This window comes from Aulostomus chinensis, chromosome 18 (genome assembly GCF_037954235.1).
Source record: "Aulostomus chinensis isolate RoL2024-O1b breed Wild chromosome 18, RoL_Achi_v1.0, whole genome shotgun sequence".
NCBI lineage: Eukaryota > Metazoa > Chordata > Actinopteri > Syngnathiformes > Aulostomidae > Aulostomus > Aulostomus chinensis.
Genome location: NC_141337.1, coordinates 510,086 through 528,297, shown reverse-complemented (window position 1 = coordinate 528,297; position 18,212 = coordinate 510,086). Strand labels below are relative to the sequence as shown.

Below are 18,212 nucleotides of genomic sequence, written 5' to 3'. Positions count from 1 at the left end.
TGTGTTTGTCCCAGTCACCGGGCCTGAGTGGCCTGGAGCTCCTCCTCCTTGGCAGCCAGCTGAGCTCGTAGCTCAGCTAGTTGTGCCTGCTGGTCAGCGTGCTGCTCCTGGAGGTCGGCGAGCTCTGCCTCCACCTTCCTTTTGGCCTTTTCCACATCTTGACGACTCTTCTCCTCCTTCTTGAAGCGCACTGGACACATCATGAGAACGTCATACCATAAACACCCTTTACAGCCTCTTTGTTGAAATGATTTGAGGAAACATTAAAATTATTATGTGCAATGGATAGTTTCTATCCACGCTGCTGCTGCTTAGTCCGCCGCATCCATCCAGACGCAGGTCAGCAGCTGCAGGAGGGACTTGTGGGAAATCTGGTGCAAATAATCAATATAATGAATTCACAACAGTCGTTTGTGTGCCATGCTAATGAGAAGATGCTAACATGAGAGCATGGACAGCGTCACTGTGTTGTTGAATTTAGCTCAAGTACATTTAAACCGAGCTGCTGATGATGATATTAGCATGTCGCTAAAACCCATTCATTTTCTCCTGACGCCTACGGTCAATTTAGAGTCTGGATCAGCCTCGTCCCCTCTTGATGTCTTTGGACTGTGGAGGAAGCTGGAGTACCAGAGAGAACCCAGCAGGAACAGGGAGAACATGGAGACTCACACAGAAAGACCCCGTGCTGCAGCCGGGGCTCCACCCACAACCTTCTTGCTGGGGGGCCACAGGGAGGACCACTGCTCCACCGGGCCGCCTGTCGCTAAAACCCAATTAATGAAATGATTGTCTTCATAACGGTTGATGAAAAATTTCCTGACAAATCAATGAAAATGACAAAAAAGAAAAGAAAATCACGCCATCTGGAAAGGACTCATTTCTGGATCGGTCTTAAAGCACTTGTTCATTGGTTCGTTCGCCACTTTTCCTCCAAATCTCAGGAAAATCTGTCTGCTGGTTTCTGTGTCATCCTGCTTGCAAACAAACGCGATCAGAAACAGAAGAATTAAAACCAAAAAAGAGGCTCAACTAAACCATCTGACCAGGACTAGAGGAATAATCAGAGCCCACATTTCCCTCATCTCTCAAATATTTGTGGAAATAGAAATAAGATGGCCTCTTTCTAGAATATGAGCAAGTATACAAGAAGCATCTAGAAATGGAGGACGGCTGACTGACCCTCCAGCTCCGAGATCATGGACTCATGTTTGTTCTTGAGTTTAGTCAGGTTCTTGGACTTCTCCTCCTCCTCCGCGAGGTTGGAGTTCATATCTGCCATCCGTTCCTCCAGAAGCCTTCGCTCCTGGAATCAGACACGAGGCCCCGTGAGTACTGGATGTCTGACTCGAACCCCCCCACCGCCCCATACCTTCTGTAGTTTGTTATTCTGGTCCTCCATCAGCAGAAGGTCCTCTTCCAGCTTCTTCACCTTTCCCTCCACAGCCACCTTCTCCAGCTGAAGCCTCTGACGAGCGTCTTCCTCATCTGCCAGGTGAGCTTCCATTTGCTGCAGGAAAACATTGTGTGGGTCGAACACAAGTTCATGTGGGACAGTTAAAAACGTGCGAGGGAAGCAGGATGTATTCAGACATCTGAACGTGCTGAAAGTGGGTTCTTTCCTGGGGAAACCTCTGCTCTCTCATATGTTGTGATGATCCTCCTCACGCTCTATTTTCACCAAACGACAAATTGCACTTTTGCCACCAATTCTTGACAGTCAGTGGGCATAAACAAGCCAACAGGCTATTGCTGCACTTGCAGCTGTGCCTGAAGTCGTCCATGTGGAAGTTCAACCCATTCTAGCTGTCAAACACAGACGTAAGTATCCTCTCAACCACGCATGCCAGTAGTTCTCCAAACATCATATGAAAGTTATGTAGAGACCAGGCATGAACAGCAGAATCACTGACTGCTTTTTTATTTTATTTCTCTTTGCGAATGTCTTGAATGTTTTCAAGTATTTTTAGTGCCTAATAAGAAAACTGATATTTGAGGAGACAGAAAAGATGATGAAGAGGAAGAAGAGACAGAGAAAGGAGGAGTAATGGTGCTAATGCTAACAGCCTGCTAAACTGTGTCCACCTGTAGCTGCTGCTCCATGTCCTTCCTCTCCTGCTGCAGTGAGTTACTGCGCTCCTCCTCCTCCTCCAGTCGGGCCTCCATCTCGTGCAGTACCTCCTCCAGCTCCTGCTTCTTGGCCTCCAGCCGAACCCTCATCTCCTCAGCCTCAGTGTAGAGCTCCGTCTCTGCCTGGAGCCTCGACTCGAGCTGGGCTCGCTCCTCCATCAGCTGTGAACACAAACTCGCGTCATCACTATTTGACATTTTCAAGCGTAGATGATCAAGACAAGAGCTTGCGTTTCTCTCACATGGGTGTGTTTCTGTGTGATATCCTTCAGTTCCGCCTCTGTCTTGGCTGCCACCTCTCTAGCCGCCTTTAGCTCCTCCTCTTTCTGACCCATTTCTTCTTCTTGTCTGGTGACCTGCAGCAGGGGCTTCACCTGGAACACCAACACAGATGTTTATGAAGGACATCAGAACTGTGTCCCGAGACCTCATGTACAGTTGAAGGGTGAAGATTAAGTTAAAAATTTTAAGATTTTTATGTCTGCAAGTAAAATTTGTAGCAAAATGATGGCGTCACAAAAACCATCCGACTGTAGACTCTCAACTGTCTACGCAGCTTGAAATGAAGAACTTACATCATCCACAGAAAAACAAGGGTGAACATCACTCGCTGACAAAGCTCTCACCCAATGAACACTCGTTTATTTCCTCCTTTATTTCACTAGGCAATTATGCCCAAATCCCAGAGTCCATGTCCCAGGTCTGTTATTGACCTCCTTGCTATCTGGAACTAAACCGGTTTGAGTCAAAGGATGTGGACTAGTTGGTGTAATTTGCAGATTGTTGCAGATCAGCTCAGACAAAAGAATTACATGTGGAGTTCCTCAAGGATCCATTCTGGGGCCACTTTCGTTGAAGACCTACATCTTCAAGATTCAAGATTATGCTCACCAATGGCATGTTTGATCATAGCATGCATATGATACATATGTCCTCATTGCCTCATGCGCTGGTTCTGTAATCAAATTTCAAATGATGATAAAAACACAAGTTGATGTGAGGGTAGTTAAAGTTAGGGCTGGACCAGTAGTTGTGGTTAGGGTCTGAAGTGAAGTGAACCTTTGTGAAGAGCCTCCACCACTGCCAGTTCTTCAGTTTGAGGTAACAGGCGCAGTTCCTCTGGATGACCTTCATGGCGCTCAGCTGCTGCTGACGTTTGCTGAATGCCCTGAAAATATATTTTCAGAAAACACGTATTCATAAAGACTTGTGTGACTGCGCTAGGACATCTAACCATATTGTCTACAAAGATGACTTATTACAGCTTTTCATCCATGTTTGTCCAAGCATGTAGTAAAATATACCAGCTTCAGTGCAGACTTTAAGAGTAAACTTTTTGTGCAAATTGGAATAAAGTTTTTTTTTCCCTCAAGGTGCTACTGAGAAGGGAATGAATTACAGAAGAACATAACTGAGTGATGTCACATTGAAATTGACCTTTGACCTTTTGGATATGTTGCCATTTGTGTGAAATGTTATATTTAGCATGTATACTCAGAGAAAGCAGGAAAGGATTCCTCGTACTTGCGGGCCAGGAATCCTCGAGCTTGAGCTTGGAAGGAGATGATGACGACGGTGAGTTTGAGGTCTCTCTCTTCCTCCAGCTGAGCCAAGACTCCCGTCCTGAAGAACATCTTACTCTGACCAATACGATAGAGGTTCGGATCCAGATCCAGGTGTTTCACCTAGAGGACAACAACTAGCCATAATGCGTAGGAAGCTCAGGTATTTTCATGATGTGGTTTCATGTGTTTGGCTCACCATCAGACAACACGCCTGCTTCCCATCCATGAAGCCCTTCGGGATCGCAGTAGCCGCCAGGATCTCATACCTACAAACACCAAAACTTGTTAAACTGAGGGACTGCTGCTCCCAACTTAGATTTCTAACTTGATCCAATAGCAATAAATGATCCCTAATGATGCTGAAATAACGACATCCTGACACCCACTGCAAATGTCCATGATGATGCATTGTCAAGTCTGATGGGTTACTGGTGCTCAACCTGTAAAATGCTGGTTTTCTGAATTGAGTTTGGTGAGAGGTTCAGGTCTCCATCGGTTGACCAGCTCCCCTCCTTCATGACTTTAGATTTTTATGAATTTCAAAAATGTAAACAGAGGTGTCATGAAACAACGCAAACTAAAGATTCTGAACAGTTTTGTAGTTCCCTTTACATTTCTGTAAAGGAGTGGGAAGGAATACATAGTACTTTTACTTTCCTTCCTTGATATAAAAGGAACATTATGAGCAAATAAAAACCCAAGCATTCTTATTTAAGGCAATACTCTGTAAATTAAAATATGGTTATTAATATTGTTTGTTGTTTTCAATTTCTGCACAAAGCTCCTCACACGATGCTGAAATCAAAAACCTGTCCACTCCCTCATGAGTACAGATGTTAATATCAGGACAACCAGAGCCCTGTTACATTCATTCTGAATCAAAATGTTCACCTCTGCCTGAACTCCTGGAAAACGATGCGGTTGGGGAACCCTTGTCGGCAGATTCGGATGCCCTCCAGCACCCCGTTACACCTCAGCTGCTCCAACACCAGGTTGGCATCCATCTTACCCGCCTGCAGCACAGCAACCAACAAGCAGACACTCGCCGCCTAAGAATCTTTAACGACATTTTCAGTGTATGATAGTTTTTCTTCAGTGTATATGGTGGCTGATCTGCTCTGATATGAAAGCAAGTCTGCCGATTAGAAGAGAAAAGGCCTGGTTAGGGTGTGGGGGACTTGGTCAGGTTAGGGCGTGGGGGACGGTGCCGCCGCGTCCTGGTTAGGGTGTGGGGGACAGTGCAGCTGCAGCCAGGTTAGGGTGTGAGGGACGGTGGAGCTGCAGCCAGGTTAGGGGGTGAGGGACGGTGGAGCTGCAGCCAGGTTAGGGTGTGGGGGACGTGTCCTGTTTAGGGCGTGGGGGACGGCGCCGCCGCGTCCTGGTTAGGGCGTGGGGGACGATGCAGCTGCAGCCTGGTTAGGGCGTGGGGGACTGTGCCGTCGCGTCCTGGTTAGGGTGTGGGGGACGGTGCCGCCGCGTCCTGGTTAGGGCGTGGGGGACGATGCAGCTGCAGCCTGGTTAGGGCGTGGGGGACTGTGCCGCCGCGTCCTGGTTAGGGTGTGGGGGACGGTGCCGCCGCGTCCTGGTTAGGGTGTGGGGGACGGTGCTGCCGCGTCCTGGTTAGGGCGTGGGGGACGGTGCCGCCGCGTCCTGGTTAGGGCGTGGGGGACGGTGCCGCCGCGTCCTGGTTAGGGTGTGGGGGACGGTGCTGCTTAGATGCAAATATAAATCGAGCTTGAGGCTGCCGCTTCAGAGCGGCAAAGAAGGAGCAACCCACCCTCTTCTCGTGGTTGGGAATAATGCAGCGGACGAAGTTTGGCTGCGTGTTGTTGAGCGTGGTCATCAGCTTTCCCAGTGACTCTTTGTACAGCTGACCCACCGTACGGAACATACCCTTCTTGGATTTGGTGGAAGTGGGTACTGAACTCTCTGACATCTTGGCCATCGTCTCCAGACCCACCACTCGATCCACTGGCATGAGGCACAACACAGTAAACGTTCAGACGGCACTTTGGGATTCCAGAACTGTGTAGTAATGCTCCTGCTGTGGCAAATGAGGATGTGTTGCTGCTTCGTGAGCAACTCACCGTCTTTCCAGAGATCCTGGATGAAGTTGCTGGAGGAGTTGTTGAGCAGAGCTGTCACGTTGTCATTCAGAGGGTCCATGTTCTTCGTCAGCCAGTTAGCTGCATTATAATCCACCTTGAAATGTGGCACCAAGTCTTGGTGAGGCGGACTGAACGTGCAGTCTGAGTTTCAATACCAACACTCTAAGACATCATTTGACAGATTTGTTTTGTAAATGAGTGCTGAACAGATTGTCCTGGTGCAAAAAAATATCACATACACAACAATCATTTTGTCCCAAATGCAGAAAAAATTAGGGCCCAGGTTGAAATATGACCAAATTTTACGTCAGCGTCAGAAAGGTTATGGTCTGGATGACAGATGTTTAATTTGAGACATAAACAAAAAAAATAACAAAATTCCAGTGTTGGAATATCCAAATATTACTAAATGTTGTGTAGATGTAAGTCTTGCATAACCAGACGCCACTTCATGAGGCTGTGTCAGCACAGGAGAGGTGTCTGGCTTCTGTAACGTAACCACGACTGTTGAGGGCGGGGCTAAGCCAGGATGAAGCATCAGCACACTGGAAAACGTAAAGTCGGGAAACCACATGCCGATTCCAAAAGTACAGAGCAGCCCTGCCTAATTTAATGCTCCAAATCCTCCTCATTTCAGTCAGGACTTGGTCAGGGACAGACCCCAGCCTGTGTTTTTAAACGGTTCGAAATCCAATTCTACTATTTTAAAGACAGGGCCCCCCAGGGCTGAGTTTTGTGGCCTATCCTGTTCTCTGCCTGCACCAACAGCATCACCTGTAGCAGGGAGGGACTGAGGCTTTTTAAATATGCAGATGCCACAGTCCTGGTGGCACATGTCACTGACACCCAGGCCCTGTCACAGGACCAGCAGGAGGTTCACACTCTGGTCCAAACCTTTGCTGAAAACTCACTGGAGCTCAACATTTTAAAACTAAAGAGCGATGCTGAGGGTCCTCAGGGACAAGCTCAGAACAGTTCCAGCCCCTGAAGATCCACGCCTGACTGTGGAGCAGATGGGAAGTTGGAAATATCTGGGGACAGAGACGGACACTTGCCTGTCCTTTGGCCAACATGTGGACTGTCTACAAGGAGGCACAGCAGCGTCTCCACCTGCTCAGGAAGCTCAGCTCCTTTCACATCAGCAAAGACATTGTAACCCTTGTTGATAAATCACCCATCGAATCCGTCCTCGTCTCTGACATTTCAACCTGGTTCAACTTCCTCACCAAACACAAAACAAAACTCTCCCCAAGAATAAAACAGGCCAGTAAAACTACTGGACCAGCTCCACCTCTGGTGTGTGAACTACATGGAGGCTCAGTGAAGGGGAAAGCCCCCTCCTCGCTGAGGACCCCTCCCATCCTCTCCACCCTCCTTCATGCCGCTGCCATCAGGCAGACGCTACAGAACCCCACTGGCCAGGAAAAACATCACAAAATATCTTTCACCCCCTCGGCAAGCGCTGCTCCTCATCAGCTGACACAGACGGGACGGCCTTTCATTTCTTAGTCGTCGTGCTGCTCCTGACGTGTGAGGCGCGTGTTTCTCTGTTAGGGTTTTTAAACTTCGTCTTACAGCCGTGACAGAAGAGGAATTTCTGTTTTTCTATTTGGAACAGACAATAAAGTTTATCTTTATCCGTAGTTTGCTACTAGCCAGTTAGCTCAGAGATGGTTATTGTGTCATGTAGCGCAGGGGACCTAGAAAAATGGAAGCACACCGAGAGAAGAGGGTGCAGAGAAAGTAGACAGACACACTTCATGTGTGCTGCTGGAGTCGTGCTGACCATGGTGAAACATCTGTAAATTCACTGTGACGAGGAGTGTTCTGCTCTGAGGATCCTCACCTTACCAGCGTAGTGCAGAACAGTGAACATCAGCTTGTCTTTGTGTTGTTTGGGCTTAGAGAACTTCACGTGACCGGTGTGAGTGTTCAACAGCTTGTCCACGAAGGAAACGTCAGTGGCTTTGGGGAACCAGCACTCCTCATCCAGCAGGGCCAGGATGCCTGGAGGGTTGTTCTGCAGGACACCCAGGACACAGAGACCTGAGAGCAGGTCAGTACATCCCAGAGAGAGACAACGTGCTGATCTCGTCTCGATGATGGTGGCGCATTCACATGTGGGGTTAATGGTGAGAAGACAGTGTCTGTATTTTCAAGGTATTGGTAATCTACCCTTGGGATCCTACATAAGTCTGTATACTACAATACTTTGCTTCTGTGGAATGAAGAACGGCTTGAAAACTGCTGCTTGACCTTCGATCTTAGAATCTAAAATGCCAGCACTTGTTCATTATTTTCAGCGTTTAACTGAAATCATTCCTGAGACATCACGTTCATAAGAATGAGGCGGACAGTCAGACAGAGGACACGTTCCCAAGCTTAATAATGACACAAACGCCTGGGTGGCGTTGATTCGTTTGTTCTGACCGGCCTCTCGATGAGCTCGATGCAGGGCTGCAGATCCAGCCCGAAGTCAATGAAGTTCCACTCGATGCCCTCCCTCTTGTACTCCTCCTGCTCCAGGATGAACATGGTGTGGTTGAAGAGCTGCTGCAGACGCTCGTTGGTGTAGTTGATGCAGAGCTGCTCAAATGAGTTGTCCTGAGAAGCAGAGAGGGTGATCTTCAGCTGTCGCTCTGGTTGTCAGATGGTTCAGAGATCACATTAAAGGAAGGAAATAAGGGTTTAAATGTTTCCAGTGATCCATCACCTCAAAAATCTCAAAGCCAGCGATGTCTAAGATGCCGAGGAAAGACGACGATTGTCTTTTACTCTTGTCCAGCGTCTTGTTGACCCTGGCCAGGATCCAGCGAAACAGACGCTCATACATGGCCTTGGCCAGAGCCTCCACTGCAAAGTCAGCCTGAGGGGAGTGTCGAGGAGGAGGAGGAGAGGGAGAAAGATGGAGGGAGACAGTAGCTTTTTTCATTGATTTTTAGACAATTTTATTGGTCTGTTGTGATGCAACTGAAATATTCAATCTAACTGCCAGGAGGCTAAGTGCTAAAATATGGGAATTATATAAATACAGTTCCTTTTCATTTCAAAAAAGTAGTCTGTCTCTCATTATGTCATTTCTTGCAACTTTTTACTAAATTTGTGTTTATTAACGCACTCCTTTTCCCATCAAAGATTCAAGGGTTAGCAATTTAGCTATAAATCATAGAAAAAGAACAACCAGAAAAGAAGTTGTCTGCTAAAAACGAAAGGAGGCTACAATGTAAGCTAACAGCTAGAACCTTAACTACGGTACGTTTAAACTAAGCTAAAGCAGGACAACTAGAATAGAGAAAATCTGACCTGGGAAACTACAAATAAATTAGAAATTATAACCAATATGAAATGGAAAAGCTAAAATGCAAGCTATCACAAACAAACATTTAGAGAGTAAAGTGCATTATAAAAAGAATATGAACTAAAAACAACAAGGTCAAAATACAAGCTAAAAGCAACTGAAGGGTCAAATATTAGCAAATAACAGAAACAAAAATATATTTAAAACCAGCTCAGCTTACCAACAGGATCCTAAAACAACAAGTAGACTACCTGGGATGCTACAAATAAGATGCTAAAGCTGAGGCTAAATAAACTACAAGCTAAGCTAAAAAGAGCAACCAAGACAGTTGGCTAAAAAAACTGAGCTAAATTATAAGAAATTAAACGCAGAAATGAAACAAAAATCTAAAATGAACAATAAAAAATATAAGCTAGCAGCTGGCCAGCAACAACATGGAAGCTAAAACATAGAATAAAAGAAACAACTTCAAGATAAATTAGAAGTTAAAAAAAGATCTGATGTAATTTACGACCAACACAGACCTGATAGTCTCTGAGGTAAAGAAAGGCCACTATGAAAATACATTCAATATATAAATATATTTATACAGCACATTAGAAAAGTTGCCCAGTTGTTCACTGAGAATTTAAAACAAATACAAACACAATAAAACATGAGGCAGTAAAAAAACAACAGAATAGATGAAACATCAAGGACAAAAGGAAAGGAGGAAACAACAGCATCTCACAGGCAGGGTCAAAGGTCAAGGAAATCATTATATAATATAAACATATGATCTATATGTCAATAAGCAAATTTTAAGATCACCCTAAACTCACCAGGGGCGAGTGAAGGATGCTCAGCGTGGAGAATGTGCTCGTATTTACGTCTGCCAGGTAAAAGGCAATGAACAAGTTTCAAACAACTCAGCTAATTGTTATCATAATCAGGGCTGTGTAATGAAAGCATCTGTAACCTTCGAAAACCCTTAAAAGATCAAGAGAACTTCACCTTGGATCAAAATCAACTAGTTTAATGCAACCAACTTTCCTCGGTGCCTTGGGTTACTTCTGAGGTTACCTGCTGCTTGGTCTGCGCCTTCTGAACCACCTCCCGGCCCACTTTGATGCGCGGCGTGAGGATCGCCCGGGTGAAGTCCGTCACGTTGACGCCCTGCAGATGACACACCTTCTGGGCAGCTGGGGACGATGGGACAGAGAAGGAAACGGGCTCAGAGGGCGGCCACGGCATCAAAAAAACATCTGTGGCCATCAGGAGGCTCCTGCTGTTGGTGCTTTTATTCATTCTTCATTTCAAGAACCGATTGTGGACACCAGAGAAATACCGCAGGGTTTCAACCAGGAGACCCGGATAAATGCACAGCAACATCAAGAGACAACGCCCAAACACCATAATATAAAGAGTGATATTTCATGACTCAAATGACTCATCGAGTTGTCGTCATATCAAATCTGGTGTAGGTCTCATTCCAGCAAGAATGTGAACAGAGAAAACAAAAAGATCAGCTAAAAGTGCATCATGTCTCTGCTAACAGAACCAGAACCGTCAGTCTCATTCACGTACCGGTGTTGTCGGGCATGGTCGCCTGCTCGCTGTTCCTCTCCTTCTCAAACTTAATGTTTCCCAGCTGGAGCACCGTGGACACCACCTTCAACATCCCTGGAGGACGAATCAAGAGATGCTGAGTGGACGTCCAGCAAAGACACCACCACGACGGGCACTGCAGGAAACTCCAGTCAGGGTTTACACTACGATTGATGCCACGACTGTGCAGACTCAATGATTCGTAACCGCCTGTGGTGCAAACCCGAAACATAAATATTGAAATATAAAAAAAGTTTGCCTTCTTTCAAAAAATAGGACTAAATTTAACTTAATAGTTACAGTGCATATTTTATTCTTTTTGACTGGAGCGAGTACAGAGAGCTTGGTGGCAGTGACTCAGGTGACATGGCTTGAAGCCGTACTACCTTACACCTGCGTGATGTGTCCAGAGAAGTTAAAGTTCCTGATAGCTTCTGGATTGCAGGAACCGGCACCAACAATAGAAGGTGAGAAAATGGTGAGAAGAGATGCTATCACGGCCAGCATGTACCTAATCTCTCCTCCTCGGTGAAGCCCATGATGTCCATGGCCTCCAGAGTCTCATCAAAGAGCTCGTCATCCTGCTGGCCAGGCAGCTCCACGTGTCCGGCCACCAGGAAACGGTAGCTGCCGAAGTCCTCCAGCAGCAGCTCCTCTAAAACACACACACGGCATTTTATTATAACACAAAGACTGGAAGCAGGCAGAAACTGCTAGCTTAGCTTTGCCTAGAAGAAAGACCCAATCCCACAACTGCAAGAGCTTTTTGTTACTACAAAAGATTTAGAGACATAAAAAGGTGTTCTAAGTAGAGCAGAAGCCATGAAGTTAAGTTAACCAATCAACCTTTCTTCATATCTCATCAAATCACAATGAAGCCATCTCAAGCCACTTTACTCAAAGAGCAGGTCTAGAACCTCCGTCTCTAACTCAGATGGAAGAGACCCAACGTCCCCACAGGAGCAGCACTCGGCGACTCCTTTTAACAGAAGAAACCTCAGGCAACCGGGCTCAGAGTGGGCGGCCATCTGCCTCGACCGGTTGGGGTTGAGAGGGGGAGGAGAGAGATGGAGGTGGGGGAGGAGAGGAGGGGGAGGGTGGACCTCTGGACTGCTTGACTCTGTAATGTCAACGGAGGCACACTCTTAGCTGGACTCGTGACCAGCAAGAACTCTGAGGCCTGTCCCATGATGAATGGTGGTAAGTGACTGACTAGCCACACCCCTCCAGAGGGCCTCAGCCTGCTGCCATGTTTGTGCTAAGCTAAGCTAAACAGTCCTGAGAGCCCTTTAGTTGAAATGACAAAAGCATATTGTTCTTTAAAAAGGTGCTTTCAGCGGGTATTGTAGTTTAAAACATTAAAAAATGAATTCAAATTATCAACAAGATTCAAAGAAATAACAGTTTAAGTGGATTATTGATCCCACGTCTGGATCAAGGAGACCTGGATCATGTGTGATCACGCCCTGCAGAGTTGGTGACCAGACGTTTCTGGACAGTTTAGCTGCTCTTAGCACCAGTCTCTGTTAGCTTCAAGCTAAACATACGTGGCTGGTTCTTCCTGCATCGTGGAGCTGAATACTCCCATTAGTGAGTACTGGAGAGGTAAAACCCATTTTGGGTGAAGTACTGCTGGAAATGAATCTGGGAGTAGGAGATGCTTCAGCTGCTAACCTTTCATCTTGTCTTTGGCTCCTGCCACCATGTAGTAGAAGATGTGGAAGGCTCGCTCGGTGTTGGCCTGACGGATGCAGCGAGACTTTTCCAACAGGTCTGATCAGGTCGGCAGACACTCAAGAAGATAACCATTTGGTTCACAGTTGTGTTCTCTAGAAAACTTCATTCAAAGGTCTGTTGCTGCAGCCTCCATTAGTGGTGTCTCAACTTCCTTGCAGTCAAGATTACTTGGAATGGCCACAAGATGGCCGCCCGCCCCCTCTTGAACTCACGTAGGTAACAAAAACGAAGGTAATATCAGGTCACTGTCAGATCGACACTATCTCATCCCAGAACTGTGGATTCCTCATCAGCTGCTGTTTTCTGCTGACTGGACATTCGTGTTGTTCCTGTTTTACTTTTACTGGTGCTCAGTCATGAAGTACTAGTAACTGTAGTATCACGGAAAGTAAACTGATAGTTGTAAGTTTTATGTTTCTTTACAATCAACTGTGGACTTATTGAACATGTTCCAGGATACAGGTGTCGATATTTGCCCCAACAATATAGCCGGTGACATCAAAGTTGAGTTTGATGAACTTTCCCTGTGGACACACACGGCGACATGATCACTGCCTGAACTGGAAGTCACAACAATACATTCATGTCTGTACAATGTAATAAAGGATGTTTTTGAACCGACTGGAAACATACAAATCGTGAGGAGTTGTCATTCTTGATGGTTTTGGCGTTGCCGAAGGCCTCCAGGATGGGATTAGCCTGCAGCAGCTGCTTCTCTAGCTCCCCCTACAGCCCGTAACAAGGTCGCACATCAAACTCTGCAGTCATCCAGAACAATTAAGCCTGTGCAGTTCTACGCAGATGACAAGGTGTGTCTAAAAGGTTATTCAGACAGTTGTGAAACATTATAAACATTTACAAAAAGTCAATTTGTGGTTATTTAATTCTCAATATTTACAGGTCAGATCAGCGTCGCTGTGTCAGATTTCATTTCTAATAATTCTTAATATTTGAAATAAATGTGAAATTAAACTATTCCTCTAAGACCCCTGAGAAGAACCGAGAACCCCTGGGGGCCCCTGGACCACACTTTGAGAACCTGTGCAGATTTAAGCAACAACCCGAACAGATGATGACGAGTCCGTTATGAGATTTCTACTCACATAAGCCAGAGATCCTCCCTGCTGCTGCTGCTGCACGCACACACACACACACACACACACACACACACACACACACACACACACACACACACACACACAACAAATTTGACTTTAGGTTTGAGGTTCTTCTTCTGCCTGGAGAGTTTGACATGTACAGGATCAGAGTGCCACACTTGTAAGAACAGCTTCTTATTTATGATTCTGGAGTTGAGTAACACGGTCGTCGTCACTCACAGGGCTCACATCCTTCTTGCCCTTGTGGGAGGAGGCGACAACGGCCAGGTACTGAATCACCTTCTTGGTGTTTTCGGTCTTCCCGGCTCCAGACTCGCCTCTGGTCACACAAGAGAGAGATTTTTATTCTGATTTACAGACGAAGCCTTCAGATGCGCCATCTGTGCTTGACTGGGTCGCTCTGATGCCCAAAACATAAAAGTCGACAGACACTTTAATCAATGAATTACTGATAAAACAAACTATGCATTGATCAATGAAACAATCACACAAATAGATGTAAAATTAATTAAAACTAGCAAACCACAAATGAAGCCAACACAAACTCAGAAGAAACAGAAACATCATCATGTCACAGAGATATTAGCCATATTACCGTTAGATTGTGTGCGTTCATACAATGACAATATTACATCATTCACAGGGGTGAACTCATTTCTGTGTAATCTCAGGTTCAGCTGAGGTCGCGCAGTACAATGAAGGTCAGTGAAGCGTTTCCCAGATGATGGAGGGCAGTGTGAGGAGTGTTTGGACTCACGTGCAGAGAATAGACTGATCCTCTCGGTCTACAGAGAGAGAGGGAGAGAGACAAGGAGACGGACAGGGGGGGGGGGGGGGGGGATGTTGACTGAGCTTAAGTCTGGTTGAAGAGGAGCTGAACAGACCAAACATGAGCTTGGTGGCGGTGCAGGATAGCAAACGGCTGGGTTCAAAGGGAGATTAGCCTCCATCCCTGGTGTCCTCTAAAAATAGCAGGTGGATGCAGGGCTCCATCCCTGTAATCTGTCTCTCTGCTCCATGTATGGCCATTCAGGAGTGGAATGGAAAGAGCTGAGTTGATCTGAGGTCAGTGGAGGAGCGCCAGGGACCGGACCAGGACACTACAGAGACACCACACTAACATACAAAGGGTGCAGAAGCTTCACCTTAATTATTAGTAGGTAGAGTTGTCGTGGCGTATGTGGGAATACTATTAGTGGTAGTGGCACGGCCTGTTGTTGGACCTCGCAGACAGCCAGTTGTTAAGAGGCAAGTGCACAGACAGACCCCAGGTGGGGCCTCTTCTGTTGCAGCTTCTAATCTGGGCCACAGAGGCACCAGTTTTCTATTAAAAGTGTTTTAATACCCAACAACTGCATTTCGCGCTCTGATGACATCAGTGTGATGGTGCACCAGGCCCCGCCCCTCCCTCTCATGCCAGCAAGACGGTCAGGTCACTGTTCGTGTGGCCCAGGCCAGCATGAAGTATCTTAGTTTAGTGGCAGCTAACAAGCTAGCTAGTCTGTCACAGACGAAGAGCTCGTTGCTGTCATCCTGTTGCCAGTGACAGGAGGGACTTTGATTCAGCAGTCAGTCCCTCTGCCAGGCAACAGTGGAGCTCCTACACAGTTAGGAGTTACTTTACTTTAGAACAAATCATTTGGAGGAGTGTCCTTGTTCTGCGTGAGCACCTGCCGCCTGAAGGCTGGCTCCAACATGACTCCTTATCACCTGGAGCTATTTGGATAATTGAGTAAAATGCTCAGAATCCACTTGTGCTTGTCTCACATGTGAATAATTACTCATTTTCTCAGTTTCCTGTGAAAATGAACTCCTCACCTATGGATTTTCAACTGTAAACATCTATGTTGTGTGTAAGCACATTTCCTGGTTGCTAACTGTTAAATAACCTTACAGGAGTGCAGTTGACTGAGACGAGCTCAGCATCCACACTGATATCAACGCCAGTCGTGGAAGAACAAAAACTACAACACAAAACTAGAAATGTCTTTTTCTCTTTCTTGTTGTTTGAGTGCCGTTTCTGAATCATTTTCCACAGGAAATCTGTCTATTAATTGTGCGATGAGGAAGCCGGGCTGTACTCAGACCTTGCATCATGTTGCGGTAGGCGTTGTCCGTGATGGAGTAGATGTGTGGCGGCACCTCGTGACGCTTCTTGCCCTTGTACATGTCGATGATCTTCTCAGAGTAGATGGGCAGCATCTTGTAGGGATTCACCACCACACAGAAGAGGCCGGAGTAGGTCTGGGACGCACAGCAGAGGGACACTGAGCACGCTCAGACAGACTTAGTCCTCCGCCCTTTCCTGGATCGTGCTGTCTGCTTGCTTCTTTCTGTGAATTGTGTTAAAGATCTACAACCAATACGTTGAGAACATTCGCCGTTGACCAAGAACGTTCTTGCACGTTTGAACTTTTCAAGTTTCATGTTTCAAGCATGGATTGGATAGGAAAAGAAAAAAAGAAAAATGAGAATCTCTGAAGAGCACCAATGTCAGAGTGACGCTGATGAACTTGAGAGGCTGTTCTAACAGTAAGACATGAATCGATGACGCCAATAACGAAGCCCTGCTCCAGTCAGGTGCCAGCACACGTTCATGGATGTACATTGCAAATCTGCTTCTCATCCATCGATCAGTCTATCAGCCTATGAGTCCATCTGTTCATCTATCTCACCACCATCCACCTTCCCCTGCTGCTGACACCAGAGATGTCCCAGTTGTGGGCCGATAAGGATGACTTTCATATGAATAATATTTGATCTATTCGTACATTCTCTAAACTCTAAACCCTGTAGCACATCAAATACAACTACAAATATGAAAAACTATGAGCCACATATTAATTAGACGAATTGGAAGTCTTGACACCTCTCCCGGGGGCGTGTCATCAGCTTCCTCCCTCAGAGGCTCCTGCGGGGTGTGGGACAGGGTGGACTCGTCTCCCGCCTGCTCATATATGGAGCGCAGCGACTGGCGTTGCGAACCTGCAGGATCTTCATGGTACTTTGGGTTTAATTATACATCCCGCACCTTATTAGACTGTTAGACTGACTGCACAAATAAAACCGTGAGCAGTTGATCCTTTCAGTACATCCCAGTATATACTTTATATAATGGCTTAGGTTTTGATGTCGAAGGGCTGAACTTCTCCTGCTTCTGGTTTAAAATGTCCTAATTTAGGAAGCTAATGTTCTGTCCAGACTCCGCCGCTGTGCTCATGAACGTCTCATTTTGGTGGAGCGACTCCCTCCATCACGTTGATATCCATCTAACGTACATCAACTGCCAAAATGGAAAAAATATAATAATGAAATGTTTTGGAACGTGAGTTTATATTACTGAGATTCAGCAGTGCAAAATTTTGATAGCAATTTTTGACTAATGCCAGAGGCCCCACCCCCTGTGATTTGTTTTTAAGGGACACACCCACTTTTAGAGTCAGCCTTTTAAGGTTGTGCGTAACTTTGGTGATGCACACCAGTGTAAACTGAGGAGACGTTGTAGTGGTAGAATCTGACACGTAGCCGCAATTACTTTCCTCCAAAGCTCCATCGGAACTTGGGTCAACAGAACCAAACGTTTGTCTGAATGTTCGTCACTGGAAGGTTCAAAAAAGGACAGAGGGCGGTGCCTCAGCACCAATGTGTCCCAGAGGTGTTTGAGCCTGTACACAAATCTAATTCCTAACCCTGTCACAGGGTCCGGACTATAAACACTGAAAGGAGAAGAGCATCATCATTAAATGCCAGGAGACTGAACGCCACACCCCATCACTCTACATCCATACGTGTTCTCCACCCATATGTTTATGTTCATATGATCCAAAACCCTCCCCAGGTGCGGTGCTGCTCACATAGATGAGGCTGGAGAAGTATCTCTCTCGCAGGTTGTGCAGGACGGACGCCTCATTGAGGAACGTGAGGGCAGCCATGTCCTCCACCTTGCTGAACTTGGGCGGGTTCATCTTCTGGATGTCATCCTTGTTTATTGTCATCTTCCGGCCGTTCAAGAGCTCCACCAGCACCTGCAGCTCAAACGCGTACGTGAAATACCTCGTTCAACCAACCCGCCAGCGCGTGATGATGCCATGGTGCATTTGCCCCTGCTTTTCACAATGATGTAAATTCATGACAGACAGAAAGACACTTGTTCAACTGGAGCCCTGAGATGTGGATGACAGCGCAAAGACAAAGGTCCTAAAACAAATCTGCTGCTGGCCAATGAGCACCGAGCCGACGTCATCTTATTCACAACGTTTTAAGTTTTACTGTAAACTGACAATTTTGAGGCTCATAATAAAATACAAATTTCACGAAATAAAAAGTATGCGAGAGGTGTTTGTACTTGATGACCTCATTGGGGACACATTACCTGGTCGCCCTTCTCCTCGCTTACGCTGGCCGCCTCAAAGCCCTCCCTCTCTGATGGGATCCACACCATCTTCTTGGCCGCCCAGTCAGCTTGTGCCACACCGCTGTTGCGAAAATCATTTTCCAGGAAGAGGAACTTGCTGTCGTCGGCAGCCGTGTCAGCCATGTTGGAAATATCGTCGTTAGTGGTTGGATCAGTCACAAGTTCCCCAAAGGAGGCGATAGATTCAGAGACAGCGGCGATGACGTCTAGATGGTCACTGGCAACGGGGTGGATGGGATTCGAGTTGACCTCTGA

The 18,212-nt window shown here is 46.4% G+C and overlaps 1 protein-coding gene across 1 annotated transcript in view; it reads right to left on the bottom strand.

The window, feature by feature from the left end:
* LOC147244527 (uncharacterized) overlaps nucleotides 1-18,212 on the bottom strand; it is a 25,422-nt gene extending 7,210 nt beyond the window's left edge. The window contains exons 1-26 of the mRNA XM_086186041.1: nucleotides 17,916-18,212; nucleotides 17,398-17,568; nucleotides 15,631-15,787; nucleotides 14,301-14,328; nucleotides 13,763-13,862; nucleotides 13,529-13,558; nucleotides 13,059-13,151; nucleotides 12,886-12,949; nucleotides 12,363-12,461; nucleotides 11,200-11,343; nucleotides 10,668-10,763; nucleotides 10,164-10,282; nucleotides 8,517-8,669; nucleotides 8,234-8,407; nucleotides 7,650-7,823; nucleotides 5,783-5,897; nucleotides 5,473-5,666; nucleotides 4,587-4,708; nucleotides 3,892-3,961; nucleotides 3,655-3,815; nucleotides 3,190-3,298; nucleotides 2,373-2,504; nucleotides 2,086-2,292; nucleotides 1,373-1,510; nucleotides 1,183-1,306; nucleotides 19-190 (exon numbers count right to left, since the gene is read on the bottom strand). Of these exons, the coding sequence (XP_086042167.1) occupies nucleotides 19-190; nucleotides 1,183-1,306; nucleotides 1,373-1,510; nucleotides 2,086-2,292; nucleotides 2,373-2,504; nucleotides 3,190-3,298; nucleotides 3,655-3,815; nucleotides 3,892-3,961; nucleotides 4,587-4,708; nucleotides 5,473-5,666; nucleotides 5,783-5,897; nucleotides 7,650-7,823; nucleotides 8,234-8,407; nucleotides 8,517-8,669; nucleotides 10,164-10,282; nucleotides 10,668-10,763; nucleotides 11,200-11,343; nucleotides 12,363-12,461; nucleotides 12,886-12,949; nucleotides 13,059-13,151; nucleotides 13,529-13,558; nucleotides 13,763-13,862; nucleotides 14,301-14,328; nucleotides 15,631-15,787; nucleotides 17,398-17,568; nucleotides 17,916-18,080 (3,311 nt within the window). The 5' untranslated portion in view covers nucleotides 18,081-18,212. The remainder of the gene's footprint in view (nucleotides 1-18; nucleotides 191-1,182; nucleotides 1,307-1,372; nucleotides 1,511-2,085; nucleotides 2,293-2,372; nucleotides 2,505-3,189; nucleotides 3,299-3,654; nucleotides 3,816-3,891; nucleotides 3,962-4,586; nucleotides 4,709-5,472; nucleotides 5,667-5,782; nucleotides 5,898-7,649; nucleotides 7,824-8,233; nucleotides 8,408-8,516; nucleotides 8,670-10,163; nucleotides 10,283-10,667; nucleotides 10,764-11,199; nucleotides 11,344-12,362; nucleotides 12,462-12,885; nucleotides 12,950-13,058; nucleotides 13,152-13,528; nucleotides 13,559-13,762; nucleotides 13,863-14,300; nucleotides 14,329-15,630; nucleotides 15,788-17,397; nucleotides 17,569-17,915) is intronic.